Source organism: Pristis pectinata, chromosome 10, assembly GCF_009764475.1.
Source record: "Pristis pectinata isolate sPriPec2 chromosome 10, sPriPec2.1.pri, whole genome shotgun sequence".
Taxonomy (NCBI): domain Eukaryota; kingdom Metazoa; phylum Chordata; class Chondrichthyes; order Rhinopristiformes; family Pristidae; genus Pristis; species Pristis pectinata.
This window is the reverse complement of record NC_067414.1, coordinates 14,752,264-14,779,687: the sequence shown is the minus strand read 5'-3', so window position 1 is coordinate 14,779,687 and position 27,424 is coordinate 14,752,264. Positions and strand designations below refer to the sequence as shown.

At 50.1% G+C, this 27,424-nt stretch overlaps 1 protein-coding gene across 2 annotated transcripts in view; it reads left to right on the top strand.

Moving 5' to 3' along the window:
- khdrbs2 (KH domain containing, RNA binding, signal transduction associated 2) overlaps positions 1-27,424 on the top strand; it is a 400,663-nt gene that overhangs the window by 258,420 nt on the left and 114,819 nt on the right. For both annotated transcript variants that reach the window (XM_052024890.1, XM_052024889.1), the window contains exon 6: positions 2,283-2,469. In XM_052024890.1, the coding sequence (XP_051880850.1) occupies positions 2,283-2,469 (187 nt within the window). The remainder of the gene's footprint in view (positions 1-2,282; positions 2,470-27,424) is intronic.

The window sequence follows — 27,424 nt, the reverse complement described above, 5'->3', positions numbered from 1 at the left end:
AGAACAACCTCGATAAGGCAGAAGGACCAGTTGGTCGCACAAGTTACCCCACACAGTTGCTAACTTAACCACGTCTCTGCCCCCCACCAATCTCACCGCCCTGGAAGAGGCAACAAAATAAGGAAAAGGTGTCTGGAAAACTCTGTTCCCTGGAGTGATTGAACTATTCTGGAAGATCACACTGAACACATACACATTCCCATCCTTCTATACAATGCAGTCTCGGTCCCAGTCATAGAACATAGAACACTACAGCACAATACAGGCCCTTCGGCCCACAATGTTGTGCCAACATTTTATCCTGCTCTAAGATCTATCTAACCCTTCCTTCCCACATAGCCCTCCATTTCTCTATCATTTATGTGGCTATCTAAGAGTCTCTTAAATGTCTCTAATGTATCTGCCCTCACAACCTCTGCCGGCAGTGCATTCCACACACCCATCACACTTTGTGTAAAAAAACTTACCCCTGACATCCCCCTTATGCCTTCCTCCAGTCACCTTAAAATCATGTCCCCTTGTGTTAGCCATTGTCGCCCTGGGAAAAAGTCTCTGACTGTCCACTCGATCTATGCCTCTTATCATCTTGTACACCTTTATCAAGTCACCTCTCATCCTCCTCCTCTCCAAAGAGAAAAGCCCTAGCTCGCTCAACCTATCCTCAGTCTATCCTCACAGCCGGGGAGTGGTTCAGCTCCCTCATGAAGTGGAGCAGCCAGCAGCAGGCTCCCTGCTCTCCAGGAACAGAAGGGCCCGATGTTCAAATGGGCCCAACATCCAGAACAGTCCAATGTCCTGGTTGGTCTGATGTCCCAGAATGGCCCAGCCTCCAGAATAGTCCAGTGTCCACAACAGCCCAACATCCACTCTGTGAATAATTTTCACCAGGGGAAGATGAATTTATTTAAAAGTTTGTTGGATGAAGTGATGAAAAAGTGTGTTTTATTACATTTAGGAAATTTATTTGGCTTCTGACATCCAATTCTACACGGTGTTTGTTTATGTGAGCTTGTGTGTGAACATTGGTGTGCTTGTGCTTGTGCATCCATATGTGTGTATGTGTAACCATGCGCCTGCACACGTGTGCATGTGTACGCATGCACATTGTGTGCATGGTGTGCATGCACCTATACGTACACGGATGTGTGTTTGTGGGCCTGTGCATGCACAACCATGTGCATGTCTATGTGTAAGTGAGCACATGTATTGTGTGCACATGTGTATGTGTGTATTTAAAAAAAAGAATAAAAACAACGATCAGTCTTTCAAGCTGCAGGTTCTCCCCTTTAAATTGCCTGTGTGTTGAAAAGCTTCACACACCTCCAGTCAGCCTATGTAGTTCCATTGATATCAGAGTCATTCTCTGCACTGAAAGATTTATTGATACTTATGAGTGTTTTTAACGTTAGTTTAACATAAACTTTCAAGTTCATTTTAATGATTGATGTGGATGCAGTAAATTGGTAATTCTGTTACTAATTTACTACGTTGTGAATCTATTAAAAGAGACTTTGTCAGTTAATGTCACCACCGTAGCAATTTACTGCAGATTCTGGAAATCTGAAATAAAACTAGAAAATGCTGCAAACACTCAGCAGGTCAGGCAGCGTCTGTGAAAGGAGAACCAGAGTTAACTTTTCAGATCCAGAACCTTTCTTCAGAACGTTGTGCTTTCTCCACAGACACTGCCTGCCTCGCTGAGCGTTTCCAGCATTTTCTCGCTCTCCAGTGGATTCAGAATTTAAATTTAGTTTCTGGAAATACGAAGCTGAGCTCAGTAAAAGTGATCACCAAGTGAATTATCACTGAAATCCCAGCTGGTTCCCTGCGGACCTTTCGGTCAGGGAACTTGGCCACCTTGTCTGGGCTGGGCTGGTCTCCATGTGACTCCACTCCATCAACTGTACTGCCCTTCCCCACCCCTGGACCGGTTTGTACCCTTCCCCCCCAGGACCAGTTTGTACCCCTCCCCCCCGGACTGGTTTGTACCCACACCACCTCCGGACAGGTTTGTACCCCTACCCCCCCAGACCGGTTTGTACCCTTTCCCCCACCCCCGGACAGGTTTGTATCCCCACCCCTACCTCCCCGGACAGGTTTGTACCCCTCCCCCCCCCCCCCCCCCCCCCCCCCCCCCCCCCCCAGCCCCGGACTGGTTTGTATCCAGCAGCCACCAGCACGGGATTACAGCCCACCACTGACTCCCCCAGGCACTGGTGTTGCCCACCTCCCGTCATCCTCACCCACGCCCCCAACATGTAAACTCCTCCGTGTTGTTTCAGGGGACGTGCCAGTGCCCTCCTTCCCGGACGAGGGATTCCTGTTCCCAGAGCGACCCCGGCGGCGCGTGGAGCTCCCCTTCCCCCCCACGCAGGCAGGAGCACTGCAGCCCCCCGCGGAAGGGGAGGACCAGGGGCCGCGGGCTATCGGCCCCCACCCCCGCCAGAAGAGGCTACGTACGACGAATACGTGAGTACTCCGAGTCCGGGCATTGGAGTGTCGGAACTAAACATGTCTGAGGTCTCCAGCAGCCCCATCACTGCCCTTTGAGGAAATGGAACCTGCAGATCAGGAGGGCCAATGTACTGGAGCCATTGTTATTGGTACTGGTTTATTATTGTCACGTGTCCCCAGATACAGTGAAAAGCTTTTGATTTGTGTGTCATCCAGACAGATCATTCCAAACATTTTGGTATTGGTTTACTACTATCACTTGTACTGAGTTACAGTGAAAACCTTGTCTTGCATACTGATCATACAGGTCAATTCATTCCACAGTGCTGTTACATTGAGTTAGTACAGAGTGCATTGAGGTAGTACAGGTAGAAACAGTAACAGTACAGAGTAAAGTGTCACAGCTACAGAGAAAGTGCAGTGCAATAAGGTGCAAGGTCATAACAAGGTAGCTTATGAGGTCAGAGTCCATCTCATTGTATAAGGGAACCGTTCAATAGTCTTATCATAGTGGGGCAGCTTCATGGAAACCAGCCTCTCCTCCTTGGACTCTGTCTTTACCTCTTGCTGCCTTGGTGAAGCAGCCAGCATAATCAAAGAACTCACCCACCTGGTTCATTCTCCCTTCTCTCCTCTTCCATCAGGCAGAAGGTACAGGACCCTGAGGGCACGTACCACCAGACTTAAGGACAGCTAATATCCCCCTGTGATAAGACTATTGAACGGTTCCTTATACGATGAGATGGACTCTTGACCTCACGATCTACCTTGTTATGTCCTTGCACCTTAATGTCTACCTGCAATGCACTTCCCTGTAGCTGTGACACTTTACTCTGTATTCTGTTATTGTTTTTACCTGTACTACCTCAATGCACTCTGTACTAACCCAATGTAACTACACTGTGTAATGAATTGACCTGTACGATCGTTGTGACCTTACAACATACATAATTGTTGTGACCTTGCAACATGCATGATTATATCGAAGTATTAAAAAGAAAAACAGAACGCAGAATAAGATAAGATAATATACTGTTGCAGTGACAAAGCAAGTGTAGTGCAGGTGGACAAATAAAGTGCAAAGTGCGACAACAAGGTAGACTGGGAGATCAAGAGTTCATCCTTTAGCGTTTGAGGGGTCCATTCAAGTGTCTGATGACATCAGTGTAGAAGCTGTCCTTGAGTCTGGTGGCTCGTGCTCTCAGGCTTTTAGATGGGAGAGGGGAGAAGAGAGAATGTCCGGGGCAGGAGGGGTCCTTTATTATTGGTTTCAGTGCCGTGTGGCTGGGAAATCAGCCTGGGTTCCAGCAACTAATCATTCCTTACTGCCACTCCTGGACCATATATAATTGAAAGGCATGTGTGTACAGCAGGAACATGTAAATGTATGAACTTCGCGTGCATTACATGCGTGGTGTCGTAATGTGTACATGAGTGAACAGGAAGAGGACACACCCTCTTCTCGTCAAGTAGGCCCCTCTGGTCTGTTTAAATGTTGCACATTAACATAGAAAGTCCAGAGGAACAAAGGACCACAGATGCTGGAATCTAGATGAAAAACACGATGATGCTGGAGGAACTCAGCAGACCAGGCAGCATCCATGGAGAAAAGCAGGCGGTCAACATTTCAGGTCAGGACCCTTCTTCAGGACTGAAGATAGGGAAAGGGGAAGCCCAATATATAGGAGGGAAAAGCAGAGCAGTGATAGGTGGACAGAAGAGGGGAGGCGGAGTGGGCACAAGGTGGTGATAGGTAGATGCAGGTAAGAGATAGTGATAGGCAGGTGTGCGGGAGGAGGGGAGAGCAGATCCACCGGGGGGATGGGTCAAAGCATATAAAGTATGCTGTGACAACGAATAAACCCCTGGTTTATGAAGAACAGGAATGTTTCCATATATTGCCCTCAGGAAGTCATTTGTGGGTGTAGGCTAGGAAAACTTAAATGTGATCACAAGGCACACTCATACTATCTAAACATGGGTGCTACTGGTGCTTCACCAACAAGGTCCTGGAGGTCAGATGGTGGGGAAACATCCTGGTGCACTGTAAAAAGAGCAGAGAGAGGAGAAATTAACTTCCTCATTAGGTCCAGCCAACAGTCTGTACCTTAGTTTTCTGTTGCACTGTTTCCACCTTTTGTGAATGTCTGACTATACCTTATTGCAGTAGGTTTTATATATCAATAGAACATGGAAGAGTACAGCACAGGAACAGGCCCTTCGGCCCACAATGTTGTGCTGAACCAATTACATTAGTAATAAAATGCCCGACTTCTGCCTACACAATGTCCATATCCTGCCATTTCCCTCACATTCATGAGCTTCTTGAATGCCGCTGTTGTATTTGCGTCCACCACCACCCCAGGCAGTGTGCAACATCTGAACAGACCAGAGGGATTTTCTCTGTAACTTTGCTGACTCTTTGGGGTGTGTATTTTCAAATTTACAAAGGGTTATTCATAAGTGAGATATTCATTTTGCCCAGCATTTTATGCTTCATGAAATGCTTACGAGGGATGCAAATTGTAAATTGATTAACGGCTGTGGCTGTAAGCTATGCGTTACAGCTCAGTGAGTCATCCTTACGGGGGGGTGCACCCAAGCTCTCCGGTGATTGTAAACCCTGCCCACACACACACACATACTGTCACAGTGACCATTAGTATAAAGTCTGCTTCAAGAGGCAGTTTCCTGTGGCAGGAGAATCTTGAACTGGCTATAGAGGTCGGGCTTGCGTCAGCTACTCGACGCTGGGAGGAGGTGATGGTTTCAGCATCTCCACCTCAGAAGGCAATGTATGGTGTCACTGAGTGTATTCAACACTGAGATCAATAATTCTTTTGCCTGAGGATATAGAGATCAAGCAAAAAGGAGAAGTTGAATCAACCATGATGTTATTGAAAGGCTGAAGAGGTTTGAGGGGCAACAAGGTTTACTTCTGCTGCTAAATGTTCTTCGTAACATGTAACTACTGTAGTTTATAGGATCTACACTCAGAAGCTGCCAGAATCAGGTGTGGAGATCCTAATGTTTGACCAAGACTGGTGCCACCAGCAGGGGGCCACGGTGAGCATCACTTAAAGGCAGCCGACTCCTGTTGAAGGGGAGCTGCATTACTGCTGCACTGGGTGCAGGCAGTGAAGCTTCCCTTCCCTCTGCTCTGTGGATCTACTCAGTGTCTTTGGTCAGGCCATGTGGATTGATGCTAAGTCACCACTAGAGAGTAAACCAGGACAGGAAGTTACAATATGAAGCGTAACCTTGTTGCCACAGTCACAATCTTCACTGAGCCTTTTCCACTCGGGCAACAGGTAGCAAGATAGCAGATCTTCTCAAGCCCCTTTCCCAATAGTTCAAGATGGGCCACGTTTCCCGAGAGTGGCTAAAACCCAGGATTTCCATACTTGAATTCCATTCCCAGAACCTGATTTGTTGTTTAACGAGGAGTTGTAGCACCAAGATGAATAGGCACGTGTTGACCGTGCTCTGATTTAATTCGGCTTTGTAGATGTTGTCTCGGGTCCTGCAGTATTGGGAGGCCTTCATTTCCCACCACCATTGGTACTCTCTTAAGATACGTCATCGTCAAAAAGTTTCATGTGCCACACTGTAGTGCAACTATTGGAGCTCTATCCTCACAGCTCCTGTGACCCATGTTCAATCCAGATGATGTCTGTATGAGGTACAAACGTTCTCCCTGTGACCATGTGGGTTTCCCGCTGTGACTTGCCCCTAGTTTGTGGGTGAATGGTAGAATCTGTGGGAGGGTGGGGGAATTGATGGGAATCTGGGAAGCATAAAATAAGGTTAAAATAAGATAAGGTTTCTTTATTAGTCACATGTACATAGATACACACAGTGAGAAACATCTTTTGCGTAGGGTGTTCTGGGGGGCAGCCCGCAAGTTTCACCACGCTTCCGGCACCAACGTAGCATGCCCACAACTTCCTAACCTGTACGTCTTTAGAATGTGGGAGGAAACCGGAGCACCCGGAGGAAACCCATGCAGACACGGAGAGAACATACAAACTCCATACAGACAGTGGCTAGAATTGAACCCGGGTCACTGGTGCTGTAATAGTGTTACGCTAACCGCTACACTACCGTGTAGGATCAGTGTAAATGGGCGTACTCAGTGGGATGAAAGGTCCATGCCATTGCTGTACCTCTCTGTGAATATCTGAAAAGCAAGGCCATGCTGACCTCAGCCTTCCCAAAATTGACCATCCTTGGCCAAGCTTTGGTCAATCCTCATTTCACAGAACTTCCTCATGACACTCAGCCGGTCTATGTCAACTGTCGGAGCATTCCCGGCATTCTCCTCTGCACCCTTTCCAACGCTTCCACATCCTTCCTATTATGAGGCGACCAGAACTGGACACAGTATTCTAAGTGTGGTCTAACCAGAGTTTTGTAGAGCTGCATCATTACCTCGTGGCTCTTAAACTCGATCCCTCAACTTATGAAAGCTACCATCCCATAAGCATTCTTAACTACCCTATCCACCTGTGAGGCAACTTTCAGGGATCTGTGGATATGGACCCCTAGATCCCTCTGCTCCTCCACACTACCCAGAATCCTGCCATTAACTTTGCACTCCACCTTGGAATTTGTCCTTCCAAAGTGTACTACCTCACACTTCTCCGGATTGAACTCCATCTGCCACTTCTCAGCCCAGCTCTGCATCCTATCAATATCCCTGTGCAATCTTCAACAATCCTCCACACTATCCACAACACCAGCAACCTTTGTGCTGTCTGCAAACTTGCCAACCCACCCTTCTACCCCCTCATCCAAGTCACTAATAAAAATCACGAAAAGCAGGGGTCCCAAAACCGATCCTTGTGGGACACCACTAGTCACAGCCCTCCAATCTGAATGCACTCCCTCCACCACAACCCTCTGTTTTCTACAGGCAAGCCAGTTCTGAATCCACACGGCCAAGCTTCCCTGGATCCCATGCCCTCCGACCTTCTGAAGAAGCCTACCATGTGGAACCTTGTCAAATGCCTTACTAAAATCCATGTAGACCACATCTACTGCACTACCCTCATCAATCTGTCTGGTCACCTCCTCAAAGAACACTATCAGGCTTGTGAGACATGATCTGCCCTTCACAAAGCCATGCTGGCTGTCCCTAATCAGTCCATGATTCTCTTAATACTCATAGATCCTATCTCTAAGAATCCTTTCCAACAGCTTGCCCACCACAAACGTAAGGCTCACTGGTCTGTAATTCCCTGGACTATCCCTACTACCTTTTTTGAATAAGGGGACATTTGCCACCCTCCAATCCTCCGGTACCATTCCCGTGGACAACAAGGACTCAAAGTTCCTAGCCAAAGGTTCAGCAGTCTCCTTCCCTGGAGCAGCCTGGGGAATATTCCGTCAGGCCCCGGGGACTTATCTGTCCTAATATTTTCTAACAGCTCCAACACATCCTCTCTCTTGATATCAACATGCTCTAGAACATTAACCTTACCAACACTGTCCTCAGCGTCATCAAGGCCCTTCTCCTTGGTGAATACGGAAGAGAAATATTCACTGAGGACCTCACCCACTTCCACAGCTTCCAGGCACATCCTCCCACTTTTATCCCTAATCAGTCCTACCTTTACTCCCGTCGTCCTTCTGCTCTTCACATAAGTGAAAAATGCCTTGGGGTTTTCCTTAACCCTACTCGCCAAGGCCTTTTCATGTCCCCTTATTGCTCTCCTCAGCCGCTTCTTAAGTTCCTTCCTTGCTGCCCTATATTCCTCAAGAGACCTATCTGATCCTTGCTGCCTAAACCTTATGGATGCTGCCTTCTTCCTCCTAACTAGATGTTCCACCTCTGTTGTCAACTATGGTTCCTTCACCCTGCCATTCTTTCTCTGCCTCACCAGGACAAATTTATCCCTAACATCCTGCAAGAGATCCCTGAACATCGACCACATCTCCATAGTACATTTCCCTTCAAACATGTCATCCCAATTTGCACTCACAAGTTCTAGCCTTATAGCCTCATAATTTGCCCTTTCCCAATTAAATATTTTCCTGTCCTCTTTGCTCCTATCCTTGTCCATGACAATGCTAAAGCTTAGGGAGCGGTGGTCACTGTCCCCCAAATGCTCACCCACTGACCCAGTTCAATACCTAATACTAGATCTAATATGGCATTCCCTCTGGTCGACCTGTCAACATACTGTGACAGGAATCCATCCTGGACACACTTAGCAAACTCTGCCCCGTCTAAACCTTTGGTACTAAGCAGGTGCCAATCAATATTTGGGAAGTTGAAGTCTCCCATGATAACAACCCTGTTATTCTTGCACTTTTCCAAAATCTGCCTCCAAATCTGCTCCTCAGTATCCTTGCTGCTACCAGGGGGCCTATAGAATACTCCCAGCAGAGTAACTGCTCCTTTCTTGTTCCTAACTTCCACCCATACTGACTCTAGAGAGGATCCTGCTACATTATCCACCCTTTCTGCCGCTGTAACTGTGTCCTTAACCAGTATCGCCGCCCCTCCTCCTCTTCTCCGCACCCCCTCCCCCATCCCTTTTAAAACACTGAAATCCGGGAATATTCAGTATCCATTTCTGCCCTGGTGACAGCTGTCTCTGCAAGAGCCACAGTATCATAGTTCCATGTATTTATCCAAGCTCTCAGTTCATCACCCTTATTCCTGATGATTCTTACATTTAAGTAAATGCACTTTAGCTCATCCACCCTACTACTTTTGTACCCTATACTCTGCTTCTCCTTCCTCAAACCCTCTCTATATGTTAGATCTGGCTTTACTCCATGCATTTCTTCCACTGACCTATCCCTCCGGTTCCCATCCCCCTTGCAAACTAGTTTAAACCCTCCCGAACCACACTAGCAAACCTGCCTGCAAGGATATTGGTCCCCTTCGAGTTCAGGTGTAACCCATCCAATCTGTACTGGTCCCACCTTCCCCAGAAGAGATCCAAAAATCTAAACCCTTGCCCCCTGCACCAACTCCTCAGCCACGCATTCATCTGCCATCTCCTCCTATTCTTACCTTCACTATCACGTGGCACTGGCAGCAGTCCTGAGATTGCTACCCTTGAGGTCCTGCTCTTCAGCGTTCTGCCTAGCTCCCCAAAGTCACTTTTCAGGACCTCATCCCTCTTTCTACCTATGTCACTGGTACCAACATGAACCATGACTTCTGGCTGCTTTCCCTCCCTCACAAGAACGCTGTGGACCTGATCAGAGACATCTTGAACCCTGGCACCTGGGAGGCAACATACCATCCGGGATTCTTGCTCACGTCCACAGAACCTCCTGTCTGTTCCCCTGACTATTGAGTCCCCTATCACTATTGCCCTCCTCTTCTCCTCCCTTCCCTTCTGAGCAGCAGAACCAGTGCCAGAGACCTGGCTACTGCCGCTTGATCCCAGTAGGTCACCCCCTCAACAGCATTCAAAGTGGAATACCTGTTACTGAGAGGAACAGCCTCTGGGGTCCTCTACTCTATTTGTTCCCCTTCTTTTTCTGTCCCCTGACAGTCATCCATCTATCTGCCTCCTGGACCCTAGAAGTACCTGCTCTAAGGGGCTGACTGCCTCCCGATGCACAGCATCCACATAACTCTCTCCCTCCCTGATGCTTTGCAGTGTTTGAAGCTGTAACTCCTGCTCATCAATTCTGAGCCGAAGTTCCTCCAGCCTCAAGCACTTACTGCAGATGTGGTCACCATGTACCACAGCAGGGTCCACTAGCTCCCACATCATGCAGCTGCAGCACATCGCCTTGCCCTCCATCTGAACTATTTTATTTCTTACCTAGCTGTAGTCTACTTAAAAGTTATAAAATAGCAGTAAACCTTACCTTTACTTACCAGCTACTCACCAGTGTTGTTGCAGATGGCCTCCGCCTCTTGATGCTGAAGCCTGTTGTGCCAAAGTCACTCACTCTGACTCTGTCCACTCCGACAATGGCCGCTCCAAAATGGCTGCTCCACTTGACATGACCTCCTTTTTATTGGCCCTTCTAGATTAGCCTGGACCTGTGAGGGACCCGCTGCTCCTTGGTCTCTCAGCTCCTGATTCGCTTCTAAGTAAATGCAGAAGCCTTTTGTGCCAAAGCCACTCACTCTGACTCTGTCCACCCCGACAGTGGCTGCTCCAAAAGCGGTTGTAAGGCACACACCCAGCTCTCACAGCTTGCTGTTCAACTACTGGCAGGGCATCCAAACGGAAATCCAAACTTCTGTCAACCGCCAGGTTGGAGTGCTTCCTACAGCCATTCCTGGCTCTAGTTGTTAGACCCAGTCATAGTCTCCTCCAATGGTGCAAGTAGTCTCTCACTGTCTGCCTTATCAGTTCCCTCTCATGGCTTGAAGGGGCACTCTCTGATCTCCTTAATCCTGGGGTTTATAACCCCAGTTTGTACATTCTTTCTGAACCCTTGAAGTCCACGTACGCGTCTTCTTCTTGGCGTTCTCCGTGATGCCCACACAGTTAGCACCCTGCGCACATTCCCTTAACATCATGTTAAAACTCATTGCTCTCAAAGCCTGGCTCCACAAACCTAATCCTTTGTCAATAAACCCCTCTGGCTCCTAAACATGTAACATATAACTCCTCCGGCACATTCACATACAAACTGGTTGATCAACATATTCATGCCGCCTCATTAATATACAAACACCCTTGGCTCATTAACTGATAAATTCCTCTGGCACATTAACATGTAAACTGGTTCATTAATGTGAATTCTGGTTCGTTAATTCCTTTGTCTCAGCAGCTGCAACATATGGCTAGAAGCAAATTAACCCAGAGTGATCTCCTTCCATATAAAACACACTACTTAAATGTTGCTTGCCTCCAGAAACCTAGAGAAGAGCTCCTGGGTACAGTCGGACGGGTTGCACTGGCCTGCCCTTTGCCTCGATGTTGGTCAGCTGCTGAGGGAAGCAGTAGCATAGCTGGTAGAGCCGCTGCCTCACAGCTCCAGAGACCTGGGTTCAAACCTGACCTTGGGTGCAATCTGTGCGGAGCTTGCACCTTCTCCCTGTGACCATATGGGTCTTCTCCTTCGGATTCCTCTCACATCCCAAAGACATGCTGGTTGGTTGGTTAATTGGGCACTGCAAAGTCCCTGTACTTGAAAGCATTCCTTTCTTAAATGTTTGGAGCCAAGAGTTTGAAGACTTCTGAGGATTTTCTTCATTGGGAACAGGTTGGGAAAATTTGACTATTGCTTAAATGGGTTACAAAGATAGTGTTCAGGACATAAGGATCCTTGGAAACTTGACCAAGCTTTAGAAACTCGAACCTTGGAACCTTTGCAGTCAAACTAGTAAATCTCATTAGCTGCTGGGAAGATGGGTGGGGTGGTGAGGTCAGTTGGGGTCCCATACAGAGCCAGCCAATGGGGTTGACTGGGTGTGGAAGGAGCCTGATGGGAAGTGAGGCGGCCAGGTGGGTCACAGTGGCTTCTGCCTGTCAGCATTGAGCCTACCCCCAATCAGGCCACCAGAGACGTGGTGAAGACCCAATCTAACAGGTCACTTTCCCCTTTCACATTGTCCGTTCCCTGCTGCAAAACCATGCATTAGCTGTATGGTTCTCCAAACTGGACCCCTTTATATTCCCCCCTCCAGAGAGATAAAATAAAGAGACTGAACAGAATTAAGGACTGAAGTGTGCAGTATTTGTTACGTTGAAGAAATCTGTCAGCCACTTTGTGAAGAGAAAGCTCTCGTGATGAGTAATATTAAGGAAATCAAACGATAATGGGTTGTGCAGGAGAGACACTGAGATAGGAGATCAGCCATGATCCTGTTGAACGATAGGTATTGGTATTGGTTTATTATTGTCATTTGTACTGAGGTACAGTGAAAAACTTGTCTTGCATACCGATCGTACAGGTCAAATTGAATTAATTTGTACGATCGGTATGCAAGACAAGTTTCTCACTGTACCTCGGTACAAGTGACAATAATAAACCAATACCAATTACACAGTGCATTGAGGTAGTATAGGGCAGGTGAGACAGGCCGATTGGCCTACTCCTGCTTCCATTTCTTACATCCTTATCCAAAGCAAGCACGCTCAGATATTGGGCAAGCAGATCGGGGTCATCATTTCAACCTCCTGATTGCACACAGAGCTGGGAGCTGTAAAGGGGATGGAAGGTGAGGGAAGGGGGTGGGGTGGGGGGCAAAGATGTTATAATTACTAGGATGTCAGTGATAGGATTTGAAGTGGTAGATCTTCCTAGAATAATCTCATCAGACAGACAGGGTTGCTTGATGAATTGGAAAGCGACGTAATCAGGTTTTCAGTTGCTGAAGTTTCACTTACAATGATGGAACTTTTGTTTCAGACCAACTTGACAAAGAGACAGAAACATGTTTCAGTGCAGTTGATAATTAGATTCAACTCTCCAGCATGTAGATCACACTGCAGTGCCAGGAGCAGTCACAACACCGCGCCTGACGTCCAGCTCCCATTTACCATTGCAAGCATTGAAGCGGAGGAAGTGAAGAGTGTTTAATGGAGGGTTATTCACCCTCAGGGTATGGGCATTGTTGACACAATGCCCAAGTGTCCAAGGTGGGCTCACTTCCAGTATCAGAGGAGCACCTAGAATGGGAGGAAGTCATTCAGCCCTTCAAACCTGTTCCATCGCTCCATTGGATCCCTAATAAGACATAGGAGCGGAATTAGGCCATTCAGCCCATCGAGTCTGCTCCGCCATTCGATCATGGCTGATTTTTCCCTCTCAACCCCATTCTCCTGCCTTCTCCCCGTAACCTTTGATGCCCTTACTAATCAAGAATCTATCAACCTCCACTTTAAATATACCCAATGACTTGGCCTCCATAGCCGTCTGTGGCAATGAATTCCACAGATTCACCACCCTCTGGCTAAAGAAATTCCTCCTCATCTCTGTTCTAAAGGGACATCCTTCTGTTCTGAGGCTGTGCCCTCTGGTCTTGGACTCTCCCACTACTGGAAACATCCTCTCCACGTCCACTCTATCCAGGCCTTTCAATATTCAGTAGGTTTCAATGAGATCCCCCCTCATCCTTCTAAACTGCAGTGAGTACAGGCCAAGAACCATCAAATGCTCCTCATACATTAACCCTTTCATTCCCAAGATAATTTTTGTAAACCACTTCTGGACCTTCTCCAACACCAGCACATCCTTCCTTAGATATGGGGCCCAAAACTGCTCACAATACTCCAAATGTGGTCTGACCAACGCCTTATAAAGCCTCAGCATTACATCCTTGCTTTTATATTCTAGTCCTCTCGAAACGAATGCTAACATTGCATTTGCCTACTGACTCAACCTGCAAGTTAACTTTTAGGGAATCCCGCATTAGGACTCCCAAGTCCCTTTGCACCTCTGACTTCTGAATTCTCTCAGCGTTTAGAAAACAGTCTACACTTTTATTCCTTCTACCAATGTGCGTGACCGTACGCTTTCCTGCGCTGTATTCCATCTGCCACTTCTTTGCCCTTTCTCCCAACCTGCCCAAGTCCTTCTGCAGACTCCCTGCTTCCTCAGCACTACCTCCCCCTCCACCTGTCTTTGTATCATTCTCAAACTTGGCCACAAAGCCATCAATTCCATCATCCAGATCATTAACACATAACATGAAAAGTCGTGGACCCAACATCCACCCCTGCGGGACACCACTAGTCACTGGCAGCCAGACAGAAAAGGCCCCCTTTGTTCCCACTCTTTGCCTTCTGCCAGTCAGCCAACCTTCTATCTATGCTAGTACCTTTCCTGTAATACCATGGGCTTCAATCTTGTTTAGCAGCCTCATGTGTAGCATCTTGTCAAAGACCTTCTGAAAATCCAAGTAAACAACATCCACTGACTCTCCTTTGTCCACCCTGCCTGTTACTTCCTCAAAGAATTCCAACAGATATGTCAAGCAAGATTTCCCCTGAGGGAAACCATGCTGACTTCGGCCTATTTTATCATGTGTTTCCAAGTACCCCGAAACCTCACCCTTAGTAATGGACTCTAACATCTTACCAACCACTGAAGTCAGGCAAACTGGCCTATAATTTCCTGTATTTTGTCTCCCTCCCTTCTTAAAGAGTGGACTGACATTTGCGATTTTCCAATCCTCCAGAACTATTCCTGAATCTAGTGATTCTTGAAATGACTTGAGCTAAAAGAATCTTTCAGCCTTAAAGAGAGGTAGTTTCAGAATTTTGATACTGTGGCAATGAATGGCAGGCTATGTCACGGCCGGGATGTGTGTTCCATGGAAGATGCAGGTGTTCCCATGAATCTGCCACCTTCGTGCTTCCAGATGGCAGAGGTTGTGGCTTTGGGAAGTACAGTCGCATTGTTCCCCCACCGATTGTAGCAAGGTGTGGAGGGAAGTGATCAGAGTGGTCTCTGTTCAAGTGGGCTGCTCGGTCCTACACGGTGTGGAGTTTCTCGAATGCTGTTGGACCCACATTCATCCATGGTAGGTGGAGAGTGATCCATTCGTGTTCCTGACCTGGGAATCGAAGGTGGTGGAACGGCCTTGGGGAGTCAGAAGATGGAACAATAGCTTCTTGATGTACAAGATGATAAGAGGCATAGGTCGAGTGGACAGTCCGAGACTTTTTCCCAGGGCGAAAATGGCTAACACAAGGTGGCATAATTTTAAGGTGATTGGAGGAAGGTATAAGGGGGATGTCAGGGGTAAGTTTTTGACACCGAGAGTGGTGGGTGCATGGAATGCACTGCCAGCAGGGGTTGTGGGGGCAGATACATCAGATGAGATGATGAGATATCTTTATTAGTCACATGTACATCAAAACACACAGTGAAATGCATCTTTTGTGTAGAGTGTTCTGGGGGCAGCCCGCAAGTGTGGCCACATTTCCGGACCAACATAGCATGCCCACATTAGGGACATTTAAGAGACTCTTAGATAGCCACATAGATGATAGAGAAATGGAGAACTATGTGGGAGGGAAGGGTTAGATAGATCTTAGAGCAGGATAAAATGTCAGCACAACATTGTGGGCCGAGGGGCCTGCACTGTGCTGTAGTGTTCTATGTTCTGTGTTGTATCCATGGTGGCAGTGGACAGGAGGACTGTGAAATCAGGATCCATGCATTTCACAGCCATGCTGAGTCCTGGGCAGCATCACCAGAACACATTTCCTGGTCATTTATTTCATTGTTCTTTGTGTGGTCTTGCATCCAGCGGTTAGCAAAGCATTTGACTCGCTGTGAGGTTACTTCAGGCACTGAAGAAAGCCAAGTTCTTTTCTCAGTATCATGCCCAAGTGCTTCTCATCACCATGTCACCAGTCAGTCAGGCTGTCATGTGAGCAAATACGACATGCATTTTATTCATTGTAAGGACTCAGACTGCAAAAATACACATGGCCAACCGATTCCCCTGCACTTTTTCAGGCTGCACTTGGATTCATTTAATGTCAGCTGAAGTAAGTCAGGCAGGGGCTTGCTCCACCACTGGGAGCAGTGCTTCCAGCACTCTGGACTCCATTGAGGCAAGCTTAGGTTCTGAGCTCAAGGCTGCACCAGAGCTTCAACCCAGCATCTTCTCCCTCAGCTAGCCAAAACCACTGGTTGCCTTCTGAGTGTACCATACGCCAGAACACACTGGTCTCTGGCACCGTGTGGTTAGTTACATTGACTGCAATCCCAGTGGATTTTTCCAGAGCTGGCTTAGTTCAAGGTGGTGGGATCTCACTCAAGGGCTTCACAAAGTCTGGGAGGTGTTCCACCTGGCTGGAGACAGGTGAGCATAACCTCACCGTCAGTCATTTGGCACTGACACATCGTCCACCGGGGGGGGGGGGGGGGGGGGGGGGGGGGGGGCGGGGGTAAGGAATCTTTGTTGTTCTCCACTCGCGAGGGTAATGGAGACTTAAATTCTGAGTACATTCACAGCTGACAGAGATGGCGTTGTGGCACTGAGATGATATAGTTACCAGATTAAGGGATGGTCATTTAAAACTGGGGTGTCTTCTTACAGAGGATAGTGAATCTCTGGAGTTCTCTGTCTCAGGGGATTGTGGAGACTGGATGACTAGGAATATTTAAAGAGGAAGGAGATACATTTGAAAGATCAGGGAATGGAAGGCGATGGGGATCTGGTACAGAAGAGGAGTTGAGGCCTGATCGTGATCGTTTCCATGATCGTATTGAATGGTGGGGTAGGCTTGAGGAGCCGAGTGGCCTATTACTGCTCCTATTTTCTTGAGTTCTGATGATAAGATAAGATGTCTTTATTAGTCACATGTACATCGAAACACACAGTCAAATACATCTTCTGCGTAGGGTGTTCTGGGGGCAGCCCACAAGTGTCGCCACGCTTCCGGCGCCAACATAGCATGCCCACAACTTCCTAACCCGTACGTCTTTGGAATGTGGGAGGGAACCGGAGCACCCGGAGGAAACCCACGCAGACACAGGGAGAACGTACAAACTCCTTACAGACAGCGGCCGGAATTGAACCCAGGTCACTGGCGCTGTGAAGCGTTACAAGAATTGGTATTGGTTTATTATTGTCACTTGTACCAAGGTACAGTGAAAAACTTGTATGCCGTTCATACAGATCAATTCAGTACACAGTGCATTGAGGGAGTACAAGGTAAAACAATAACAGAATACAGAGTAAAGTGTCACAGCTACAGAGAAAGTGCAGTGCAGGTGGACAATAAGGTGCAAGGTCAAACAAGGTCGATTGTGAGGTCAAGAGTCCATTTCATCGTATAAGGGAACCATTCAATAGTCTTATCACCGTTGATAGAAGCTGTCCTTGAGCCTGGTGGTATGTGCCCTCTGGCTCCTGTATGTTCTGCCTGCAGGAAAGTGGAGCTGAGGTAGAGGCTGGGCTGTGTTACCTCTTGCACCTGGTTTAGTGAGGTTGTAAGCACCCCCCAACAGACCAATCAACAGGAGAAAGCCAGTCCTTCTGCCTCATATTGAGGAACTAGATACACAGCTTCTGCTTCCACAGGGTGAAGTGGCACTGGTTGGTGATCCCAATCTGCAGACTCCCAGTAACCTTGGATCCCATCTGATGCCGGTCCGCAGAATCTGGGCTCTACTCTCATCCAATTCTTTATCTCCATGATCACCTTCACCAACCTGGAATACAGTAATTCATCACAGCTAACCACAGTGCTTCTCTTGTTCATGTGTTGTTCTCTATACCACTTAAGATAACCTTCAGTTTGTTTCTTAATAAACAAACATGGACTCTGTGTACACCAGGTGTGCGATAAGCCAGAAGGAGTACTGGATGCAGATTCGAAAGTGTTTTCAAAAGGGAAATGAATAAATACTTGAGAGCAGAAGGTCAAATTAAGAGGAAAAGAGAGAGGAGAAGTAGCTCACACAAAGAACTGGCAGAAGGTTGATGGCCCTTATCCTACTGTGTACTGTTTCGTTCTATGAATCTTGTTTGAACCAAGCTAATGCTCATTTGTTGTCAGCAGTGGGTCTTGCGTGAGGATTTTTGCAGTTTGCTGCAGATAGAACATAGAACATTACAGCGCAACACAGGCCCTTCGGCCCACAATGTTGTGCCAACATTTTATCCTGCTCTAAGATCTATCTAACCCTTCCCTCCTACATAGCCCCCTATTTTTCTATCATTCACATGGATATCTACGAGTCTCTTAAATTTCCCTAATGTATCTGTCCCCACAACCTCTGCCAGCAGTGCGTTCCACGCACTCACCACTCTCTGTAAAAAACTTAACCCTGACATCCCCCTTATACCTTCCTCCAATCACCTTAAAATTATGTCCCCTCGTGTTAGCCATTGTCGCACTGGGAAAAAGTCTCTGACTGTCTACTCAATCTATGCCTCTTATCATCTTGTACACCTTTATCAGGTCACCTCTCATCCTCCTTTGCTCTAAAGAGAAAAGCCCTAGCTCGCTCAACCTATCCTCATAAGTCATGCTCTCCAATCCAGGCAGCATCCTGGTAAAGCTCCTCTGCACCCTCTCTAAAGTTTCCACATCCTTTCAATAATGAGGTGACCAGAACTGAACGCAGTACTCCAAGTGTGATCTAAACCAGAGTTCTAGAGAGCTGCAACGTTACCTTGCAGCTCTTGAACTCAGTACCCCAACTAATGAAGGCCAACACTCCATACACCTTCTTAAAAGCCCTATCGACCTGCGTGGCAACCTTGAGGGATCTATAGATGTGGACCGCAAGATCCCTCTGTTCCTCCACACTGCTAAGAGTCCTGCCGTTAACCTTGTATTCTGCCTTCAAATTCAAACTTCCAAAGTGTATCACTTCACACTTATCCAGGTTGAACTCTATCTGCCACTTCTCAGCCCATCAATATCCTGTTGTAATCTACAGCAATCTTCTGCACTGTCCACAACACCACCAACCATTGTATCATCAGCAAACTTACTAATCCACCCTTCCACATCCTCATCCAAGTTATTTATAAAAATCACAAAGAGCAGGGGTCCCAGAACAGATCCCTGCGGAACAATACACTCCATCTACCACCACCCCCTGTATTCTATGAGCGAGCCAATTCTGAATCCACACAGCCAAGTTTCCCTTGATCCCATGCCTCCTGATTTTCTGAATGAACCTTCCGTGAGGAACCTTATCAAACGCCTTACTAAAATCCATGTATACTACATCCACTGCTCAACCTTCATCAATGTGCTTTGTCACATCCTCAAAGAATTCAATCAGGCTCGTGAGACTCTACCTGCCCCTCACAAAGCCATGCTGACTGTCCCTAATCAGCCTATGCTTCTCTAAATGGCCATAAATCCTGTCTCTAAGAATCTTCTCCAGTAATTAGCCCACCACTGAAGTAAGACTCACTGGTCTGTAATTCCAAGGGTTATCCCTACTTCCTTTCTTAAACAAAGGAACAACATTTGCCACCCTCCAATCATCTGGCACTCCTCCTGTAGCCAGTGAGGATGCAAAGGTCGTCGCCAAAGGCGCAGCAATCTCTTTCCTCGCTTCCTGTAATAACCTTGGATATATCCTGTCTGGCCCCAGTGACTTATCTATCCTAATGTTTTTCAATAGTTCCAGCACATCCTCTTCCCTCACATTGACATGCCCTTGCCTATCAGCCTGTCGTACGCCATCCTCACAAATGTCAAGGCCTCTCTCACTGGTGAATGCTGAAGCAAGGTATTCATTAAGAACCTCCCCTACCTCTTCCGACTCCAGGCACATGTTTCCTCTATTATCCCTGATCGGTCCGACCCTCACTCTGGTCATCCTCCTATTCTTCACCCCCCAAGGACTCCTCATGCACCCTTCTAGCTCTCCTAAGTCCATTCTTAAGCTCCCTCCTGGCTACTTTGTAATCCTCCAGAGCCCTGTCTGATCCATGCTTTGTAAACTCAGGTAAACTTCTTTCTTCCTCTCGACAAGATATTCTACATCTCTTGTCAACCACAGTACCTTCACTCTACCATCCTTACCCTGCCTCAGTGATGCTTCATTCTAACCCTGGCCCACTCCAACAATGGCCACTTCGCTTATACCTACCTTCCTTTTATTCGCTGCTGTTAATTAGCCAATCAACTATTAACCATTTGCAAATATGCCTCCTTTAGACGCTTGCAAGGTGAAACTCACAAGCACAGGCACAGAGACTCACCTCTTCTTAAAGCACCTGCTCCAAAGTTTGCTTGGCTTTAATTACCCAGGTCCTTTCCAATGGTGAATTCCCAAACAATTGCCTCTGAATACAAGAGACACAAGAGACTGCCAGATGAAGGGTCTCGACCCAAAACATCGACTGTCCATTTCTCTTCACAGATCTGCCCTACCTGCTGAGTTCCTCCCGCAGCTTGTATTTTTTTGGCTCTTAATACCCGTCTGATATGCCTGTGTCATATCAGGGGTGTGAACCACAGAGTCCTCTTTACTGCTGCTTTTAGTCACTCATATATGATTTGTCCTGAAGTGATTTTACTCAGCTTCAGGAGGTGGCTGAATAATCGTCTCATTAGATTATCAAATAGATCTGTTAGACAGTAAATAGATAGGAGAAAAGTCGCAATGTTGCATTGAAGATTCTCAGTCCAGAACCAAAGAGAGACTTGCATTAAGATAACACCTGCCACAACCTCAGGATGTCCCACAGGCAGCACTCCCTCATTACTGCCCTGTGGCACTCTTTCTGCACTACAGAGGAGATCTGAGGAGATTTGGTACGTCATCAAAGACTCTTGCAAATTTCTTTAGATGTACGGTGCAGAGCGTTCTGACTGGTTGGATGAGGCTCCAGTGCACAGGATTGCAAGGGGCCGCAGAGGGTTGTAGACTTAGCCACCTCCATCAGAGGCACAAGTCTCCCAACCATCGAGGACGTCTTCAACAGGCGGTGCCTCAAGAAGGCGGCATCTGCCATGAAGGACCCTCACCATCTGGAATATGCGCTCTTATTATTACCATTGGGGAGGAGGTACAGGAGACTGAAGGACCACGCTCAACGATTTAGGAAAAGCTTCTTTCCCTCTGCCATCAGATTTCTGAATGATCCATCAACCCATGAACATGACCTAATTATTCCGTTTTTTGCACGATTTATTTTGGTAATTTATAGATTTTCATGTCCTTGCACTGGACTGCTGCCGCAAAACAACACACTTCACATCATATGTCAGTGATAATACAGATTTTGCACAACAGCACACCCTCACTACAGCACACCCTCACTGCAGCACTCCCTCACTGCAGCACTCCCTCACTGCAGCACTCCCTCACTGCAGCACTCCCTCACTGCAGCACACCCTCACTGCAGCACTCCCTCACTGCAGCACTCCCTCACTGCAGAACACCCTCACTGCAGCACACCCTCACTGCAGCACTCCCTCACTGCAGCACTCCCTCACTGCAGCGCACCCTCACTGCAGCGCTCCCTCACTGCAGCACTCCCTCACTGCAGCACTCCCTCACTGCAGCACACCCTCACTGCAGCACACCCTCACTGCAGCACTCCCTCACGACAGCACTCCCTCACGGCAGCATTCCCTCACTGCAGCACACCCTCACTACAGCACACCCTCACTGCAGCACTCCCTCACTACAGCACTCCCTCACAGCAGCACACCCTCACAGCAGCATTCCCTCACTACAGCACTCCCTCACTGCAGCGCACCCTCACTGCAGCACTCCCTCACTACAGCACTCCCTCACAGCAGCACACCCTCACAGCAGCATTCCCTCACTACAGCACTCCCTCACAACAGCACCCCTGCACAGCAGCACACCCTCACAGCAGCACTCACTCACTACAGCACTCCCTCACTGCAGCACACCCTCACTGCAGCACACCCTCACAGCAGCACTCACTCACTACAGAACTCACTCACTGCAGCACACCCTCACTGCAGCACTCCCTCACTGCAGCACTCCCTCACTGCAGCACACCCTCACGACAGCAATCCCTCACTGCAGCACTCACTGCAGCACACCCTCACGAGAGCAATCCCTCACTGCAGCACACCCTACTGCAACACACCCTCACTGGAGAACTTGCTCACTGCAGCACTCCCTCACAGCAGCACTCCCTCACTGCAGCACTCCCTCACTGCAGCACACCCTCCCTGCAGCACTTGCTCACTGCAGCACTCCCTCACTACAGCACACCCTCACTGCAGCACACGCTCACTACAGCACTCCTTCCGTACTGCATTACAGCACTCCCTCACCACATCAGTCCCTCACTACAGCACTCCCTCACTACAGCACACCCTCACTGCAGCACTCTCTCACTACAGCACACCCTGACTGAAGCACTCCCTCACTGCAGCACTCCCTCACTGCAGCGCACCCTCACTGCAGCGCTCCCTCACTGCAGCACACCCTCACTGCAGCAGTCCCTCACTGCAGCACACCCTCACTGCAGCACACCCTCACTGCAGCACTCCCTCACTACAGCACTCCATCACGGCAGCATTCCCTCACTGCAGCACACCCTCACTACAGCACACCCTCACTGCAGCACTCCCTCACTACAGCACTCCCTCACAGCAGCACACCCTCACTGCAGCATTCCCTCACTGCAGCACACCCTCACTACAGCACTCGCTCACTACAGCACACCCTCACTGCAGCACACCCTCACTGCAGCACTCCCTCATTGCAGAACACCCTCACTACAGCACTCCCTCACTGCAGCACACCCTCGCTACAGCACACCCTCACGGCAGCACTCCCTCACTACAGCACACCCTCACTACAGCACTCCCTCACTACAGCACACCCTCACTGCAGCACTCCCTCACTACAGCACACCCTCACTGCAGCACTCCCTCACTGCAGCGCACCCTCACTGCAGCGCTCCCTCACTGCAGCGCTCCCTCACTGCAGCACTCACTCACTGCAGCACACCCTCACTGCAGCACTCACTCACTGCAGCACACCCTCCATGCAGCACTTGCTCACTGCAGCACTCCCTCACTACAGCACACCCTCACTGCAGCACACGCTCACTACAGCACTCCTTCCGTACTGCATTACAGCACTCCCTCACCACATCAGTCCCTCACTACAGCACTCCCTCACTACAGCACACCCTCACGGCAGCACTCCCTCACTACAGCACACCCTCACTACAGCACTCCCTCACTACAGCACACCCTCACTGCAGCACTCACTCACTACAGCACACCCTCACTGCAGCACTCCCTCACTGCAGCACTCCCTCACTGCAGCGCACCCTCACTGCAGCGCTCCCTCACTGCAGCCCTCCCTCACTGCAGCACACCCTCACTGCAGCACACCCTCACTGCAGCACTCCCTCACTACAGCACTCCATCACGGCAGCATTCCCTCACTGCAGCACACCCTCACTACAGCACACCCTCACTGCAGCACTCCCTCACTGCAGCGCACCCTCACTGCAGCGCTCCCTCACTGCAGCACTCCCTCACTGCAGCACTCCCTCACTGCAGCACACCCTCACTGCAGCACACCCTCACTGCAGCACTCCCTCACTACAGCACTCCATCACGGCAGCATTCCCTCACTGCAGCACACCCTCACTGCAGCGCTCCCTCACTGCAGCACACCCTCACTGCAGCAGTCCCTCACTGCAGCACACCCTCACTGCAGCACACCCTCACTGCAGCACTCCCTCACTACAGCACTCCATCACGGCAGCATTCCCTCACTGCAGCACACCCTCACTACAGCACACCCTCACTGCAGCACTCCCTCACTACAGCACTCCCTCACAGCAGCACACCCTCACTGCAGCATTCCCTCACTGCAGCACACCCTCACTACAGCACTCGCTCACTACAGCACACCCTCACTGCAGCACACCCTCACTGCAGCACTCCCTCATTGCAGAACACCCTCACTACAGCACTCCCTCACTGCAGCACACCCTCGCTACAGCACACCCTCACGGCAGCACTCCCTCACTACAGCACACCCTCACTACAGCACTCCCTCACTACAGCACACCCTCACTGCAGCACTCCCTCACTACAGCACACCCTCACTGCAGCACTCCCTCACTGCAGCGCACCCTCACTGCAGCGCTCCCTCACTGCAGCGCTCCCTCACTGCAGCACTCCCTCACTGCAGCACACCCTCACTGCAGCACTCACTCACTGCAGCACACCCTCCATGCAGCACTTGCTCACTGCAGCACTCCCTCACTACAGCACACCCTCACTGCAGCACACGCTCACTACAGCACTCCTTCCGTACTGCATTACAGCACTCCCTCACCACATCAGTCCCTCACTACAGCACTCCCTCACTACAGCACACCCTCACGGCAGCACTCCCTCACTACAGCACACCCTCACTACAGCACTCCCTCACTACAGCACACCCTCACTGCAGCACTCCCTCACTACAGCACACCCTCACTGCAGCACTCCCTCACTGCAGCACTCCCTCACTGCAGCGCACCCTCACTGCAGCGCTCCCTCACTGCAGCACTCCCTCACTGCAGCACACCCTCACTGCAGCACACCCTCACTGCAGCACTCCCTCACTACAGCACTCCATCACGGCAGCATTCCCTCACTGCAGCACACCCTCACTACAGCACACCCTCACTGCAGCACTCCCTCACTACAGCACTCCCTCACAGCAGCACACCCTCACTGCAGCATTCCCTCACTGCAGCACACCCTCACTACAGCACTCGCTCACTACAGCACACCCTCACTGCAGCACACCCTCACTGCAGCACTCCCTCATTGCAGAACACCCTCACTACAGCACTCCCTCACTGCAGCACACCCTCGCTACAGCACACCCTCCCGGCAGCACTCCCTCACTACAGCACACCCTCACTACAGCACTCCCTCACTACAGCACACCCTCACTGCAGCACTCCCTCACTACAGCACACCCTCACTGCAGCACTCCCTCACTACAGCACACCCTCACTGCAGCACTCCCTCACTACAGCACACCCTCACTGCAGCACTCCCTCACTGCAGCGCACCCTCACTGCAGCGCTCCCTCACTGCAGCACTCCCTCACTGCAGCACTCCCTCACTGCAGCACACCCTCACTGCAGCACACCCTCACTGCAGCACTCCCTCACTACAGCACTCCATCACGGCAGCATTCCCTCACTGCAGCACACCCTCACTACAGCACACCCTCACTGCAGCACTCCCTCACTACTGCACTCCCTCACAGCAGCACACCCTCACTGCAGCATTCCCTCACTGCAGCACACCCTCACTACAGCACTCGCTCACTACAGCACACCCTCACTGCAGCACACACTCACTGCAGCACTCCCTCATTGCAGAACACCCTCACTACTGCACTCCCTCACTGCAGCACACCCTCGCTACAGCACACCCTCACTGCAGCACTCGCTCACTACAGCACTCCCTCACTACAGCCCTACCTCACTACAGCCCTCGTTCACTACAGCACACCCTCACTGCAGCACTCCCTCACAACAGCATTCCCTCCTTACTGCACTACAGCAGTGCCTCACTGCAGCCCACCCTCATGGCCGCACTCCCTCACTGCAGCACTCCCTCACTGCAGCACACCCTCACTGCAGCACATCCTCACTACAGCACACCCTCACTGCAGCACTCCCTCACTGCAGCACTCCCTCCATAATGCACTACAGCAGTCTCTCACTGCAGCACACCCTCACGACAGCAATCCCTCACTGCAGCACACCCTACTGCAACACACCCTCACTGGAGCAATTGCTCACGGCAGCACTCCATCACTGCAGCACTCCCTCACTGCAGCACTCGCTCACTGCAGCACACCCTCACTGCAGCACTTGCTCACTACAGCACTCCCTCACTACAGCACACCCTCACTGCAGCACACCCTCACTACAGCACACCCTCACTGCAGCACTCCCTCACTGCAGCACTCCCTCACTACAGCACTCCCTCACTGCAGCACTCCCTCACTGCAGCACACCCTCACTGCAGCACTCCCTCACTGCAGCACTCCCTCCATAATGCACTACAGCAGTCTCTCACTGCAGCACACCCTCACGACAGCAATCCCTCACTGCAGCACACCTTACTGCAACACACCCTCACTAGAGCACTTGCTCACGGCAGCACTCCCTCACTGCAGCACTCCCTCACTGCAGCACTCGCTCACTGCAGCACACCCTCACTGCAGCACTTGATCACTGCAGCACTGCCTCACTACAGCACACCCTCACTACAGCACTCCCTCAAAACAGCATTCCCTCACTGCAGCACACGCTCACTACAGCACTCCTTCCGTACTGCATGACAGCACTCCCTCACCACATCATTCCCTCACTACAGCACTCCCTCACTACAGCACACCCTCACAGCAGCACTCCCTCACGACAGCACACCCTCACAGCAGCACTCCCTCACTACAGCACACCCTCACTACAGCACTCCCTCACTGCAGCACACCCTCACTGCAGCACTCCCTCACTGCAGCACACCCTCACTACAGCACAACCTCACTGCAGCACACCCTCACTGCAGCACTCCCTCACTACAGCACACCCTCACTGCAGCACTCCCTCAGTGCAGCACACCCTCACTACAGCACTCCCTCACTGCAGCACCTCCTCACTAAAGCACACCCACACTGCAGCACACCCACACTGCAGCACTCCCTCACTGCAGCACACCCTCACTACAGCACACCCTCACTACAGCACTCCCTCACTGCAGCACACCCTCACGGCAGCACACCCTCACCGCAGCACTCCCTCACTGCAGCACACCCTCACTACAGCAAACCCTCACTACAGCACTCATTCACTACAGCACTCCCTCACTGCAGGACACCCTCACTACAGCACACCCTCACTACAGCACTCCCTGACTGCAGCACTCCCTGACTGCAGCACTCCCTCACTACAGCACTCGCTCACTGCAGCACACCCTCACTGCAGCACTCCCTCACTGCAGCACTCCCTCCATAATGCACTACAGCAGTCTCTCACTGCAGCACACCCTCACGACAGCAATCCCTCACTGCAGCACACCCTACTGCAACACACCCTCACTGGAGCACTTGCTCACGGCAGCACTCCCTCACTGCAGCACTCCCTCACTGCAGCATTGGCTCACTACAGCACACCCTCCCTGCAGCACACCCTCACTACAGCATTCGCCCACTACAGCACACCCTCACTGCAGCACACCCTCACTGCAGCACTCCCTCACTGCAGCACACCCTCACTACAGCATTCCCTCACTACAGCACTCGCTCACGACAGCACTCCCTCACTGCAGGACACCCTCACTACAGCACTCCCTCACTGCAGCACTCCCTCACTACAGCACTCCCTCACTACAGCACTCGCTCACTGCAGCACACCCTCACTGCAGCACTCCCTCACTGCAGCACTCCCTCCATAATGCACTACAGCAGTCTCTCACTGCAGCACACCCTCACTGCCGCACTCCCTCACTACAGCACACCGTCACTGCAGCACTCGCTCACTACAGCACTCCCTCCGTAATGGACTACAGCAGTCTCTCACTGC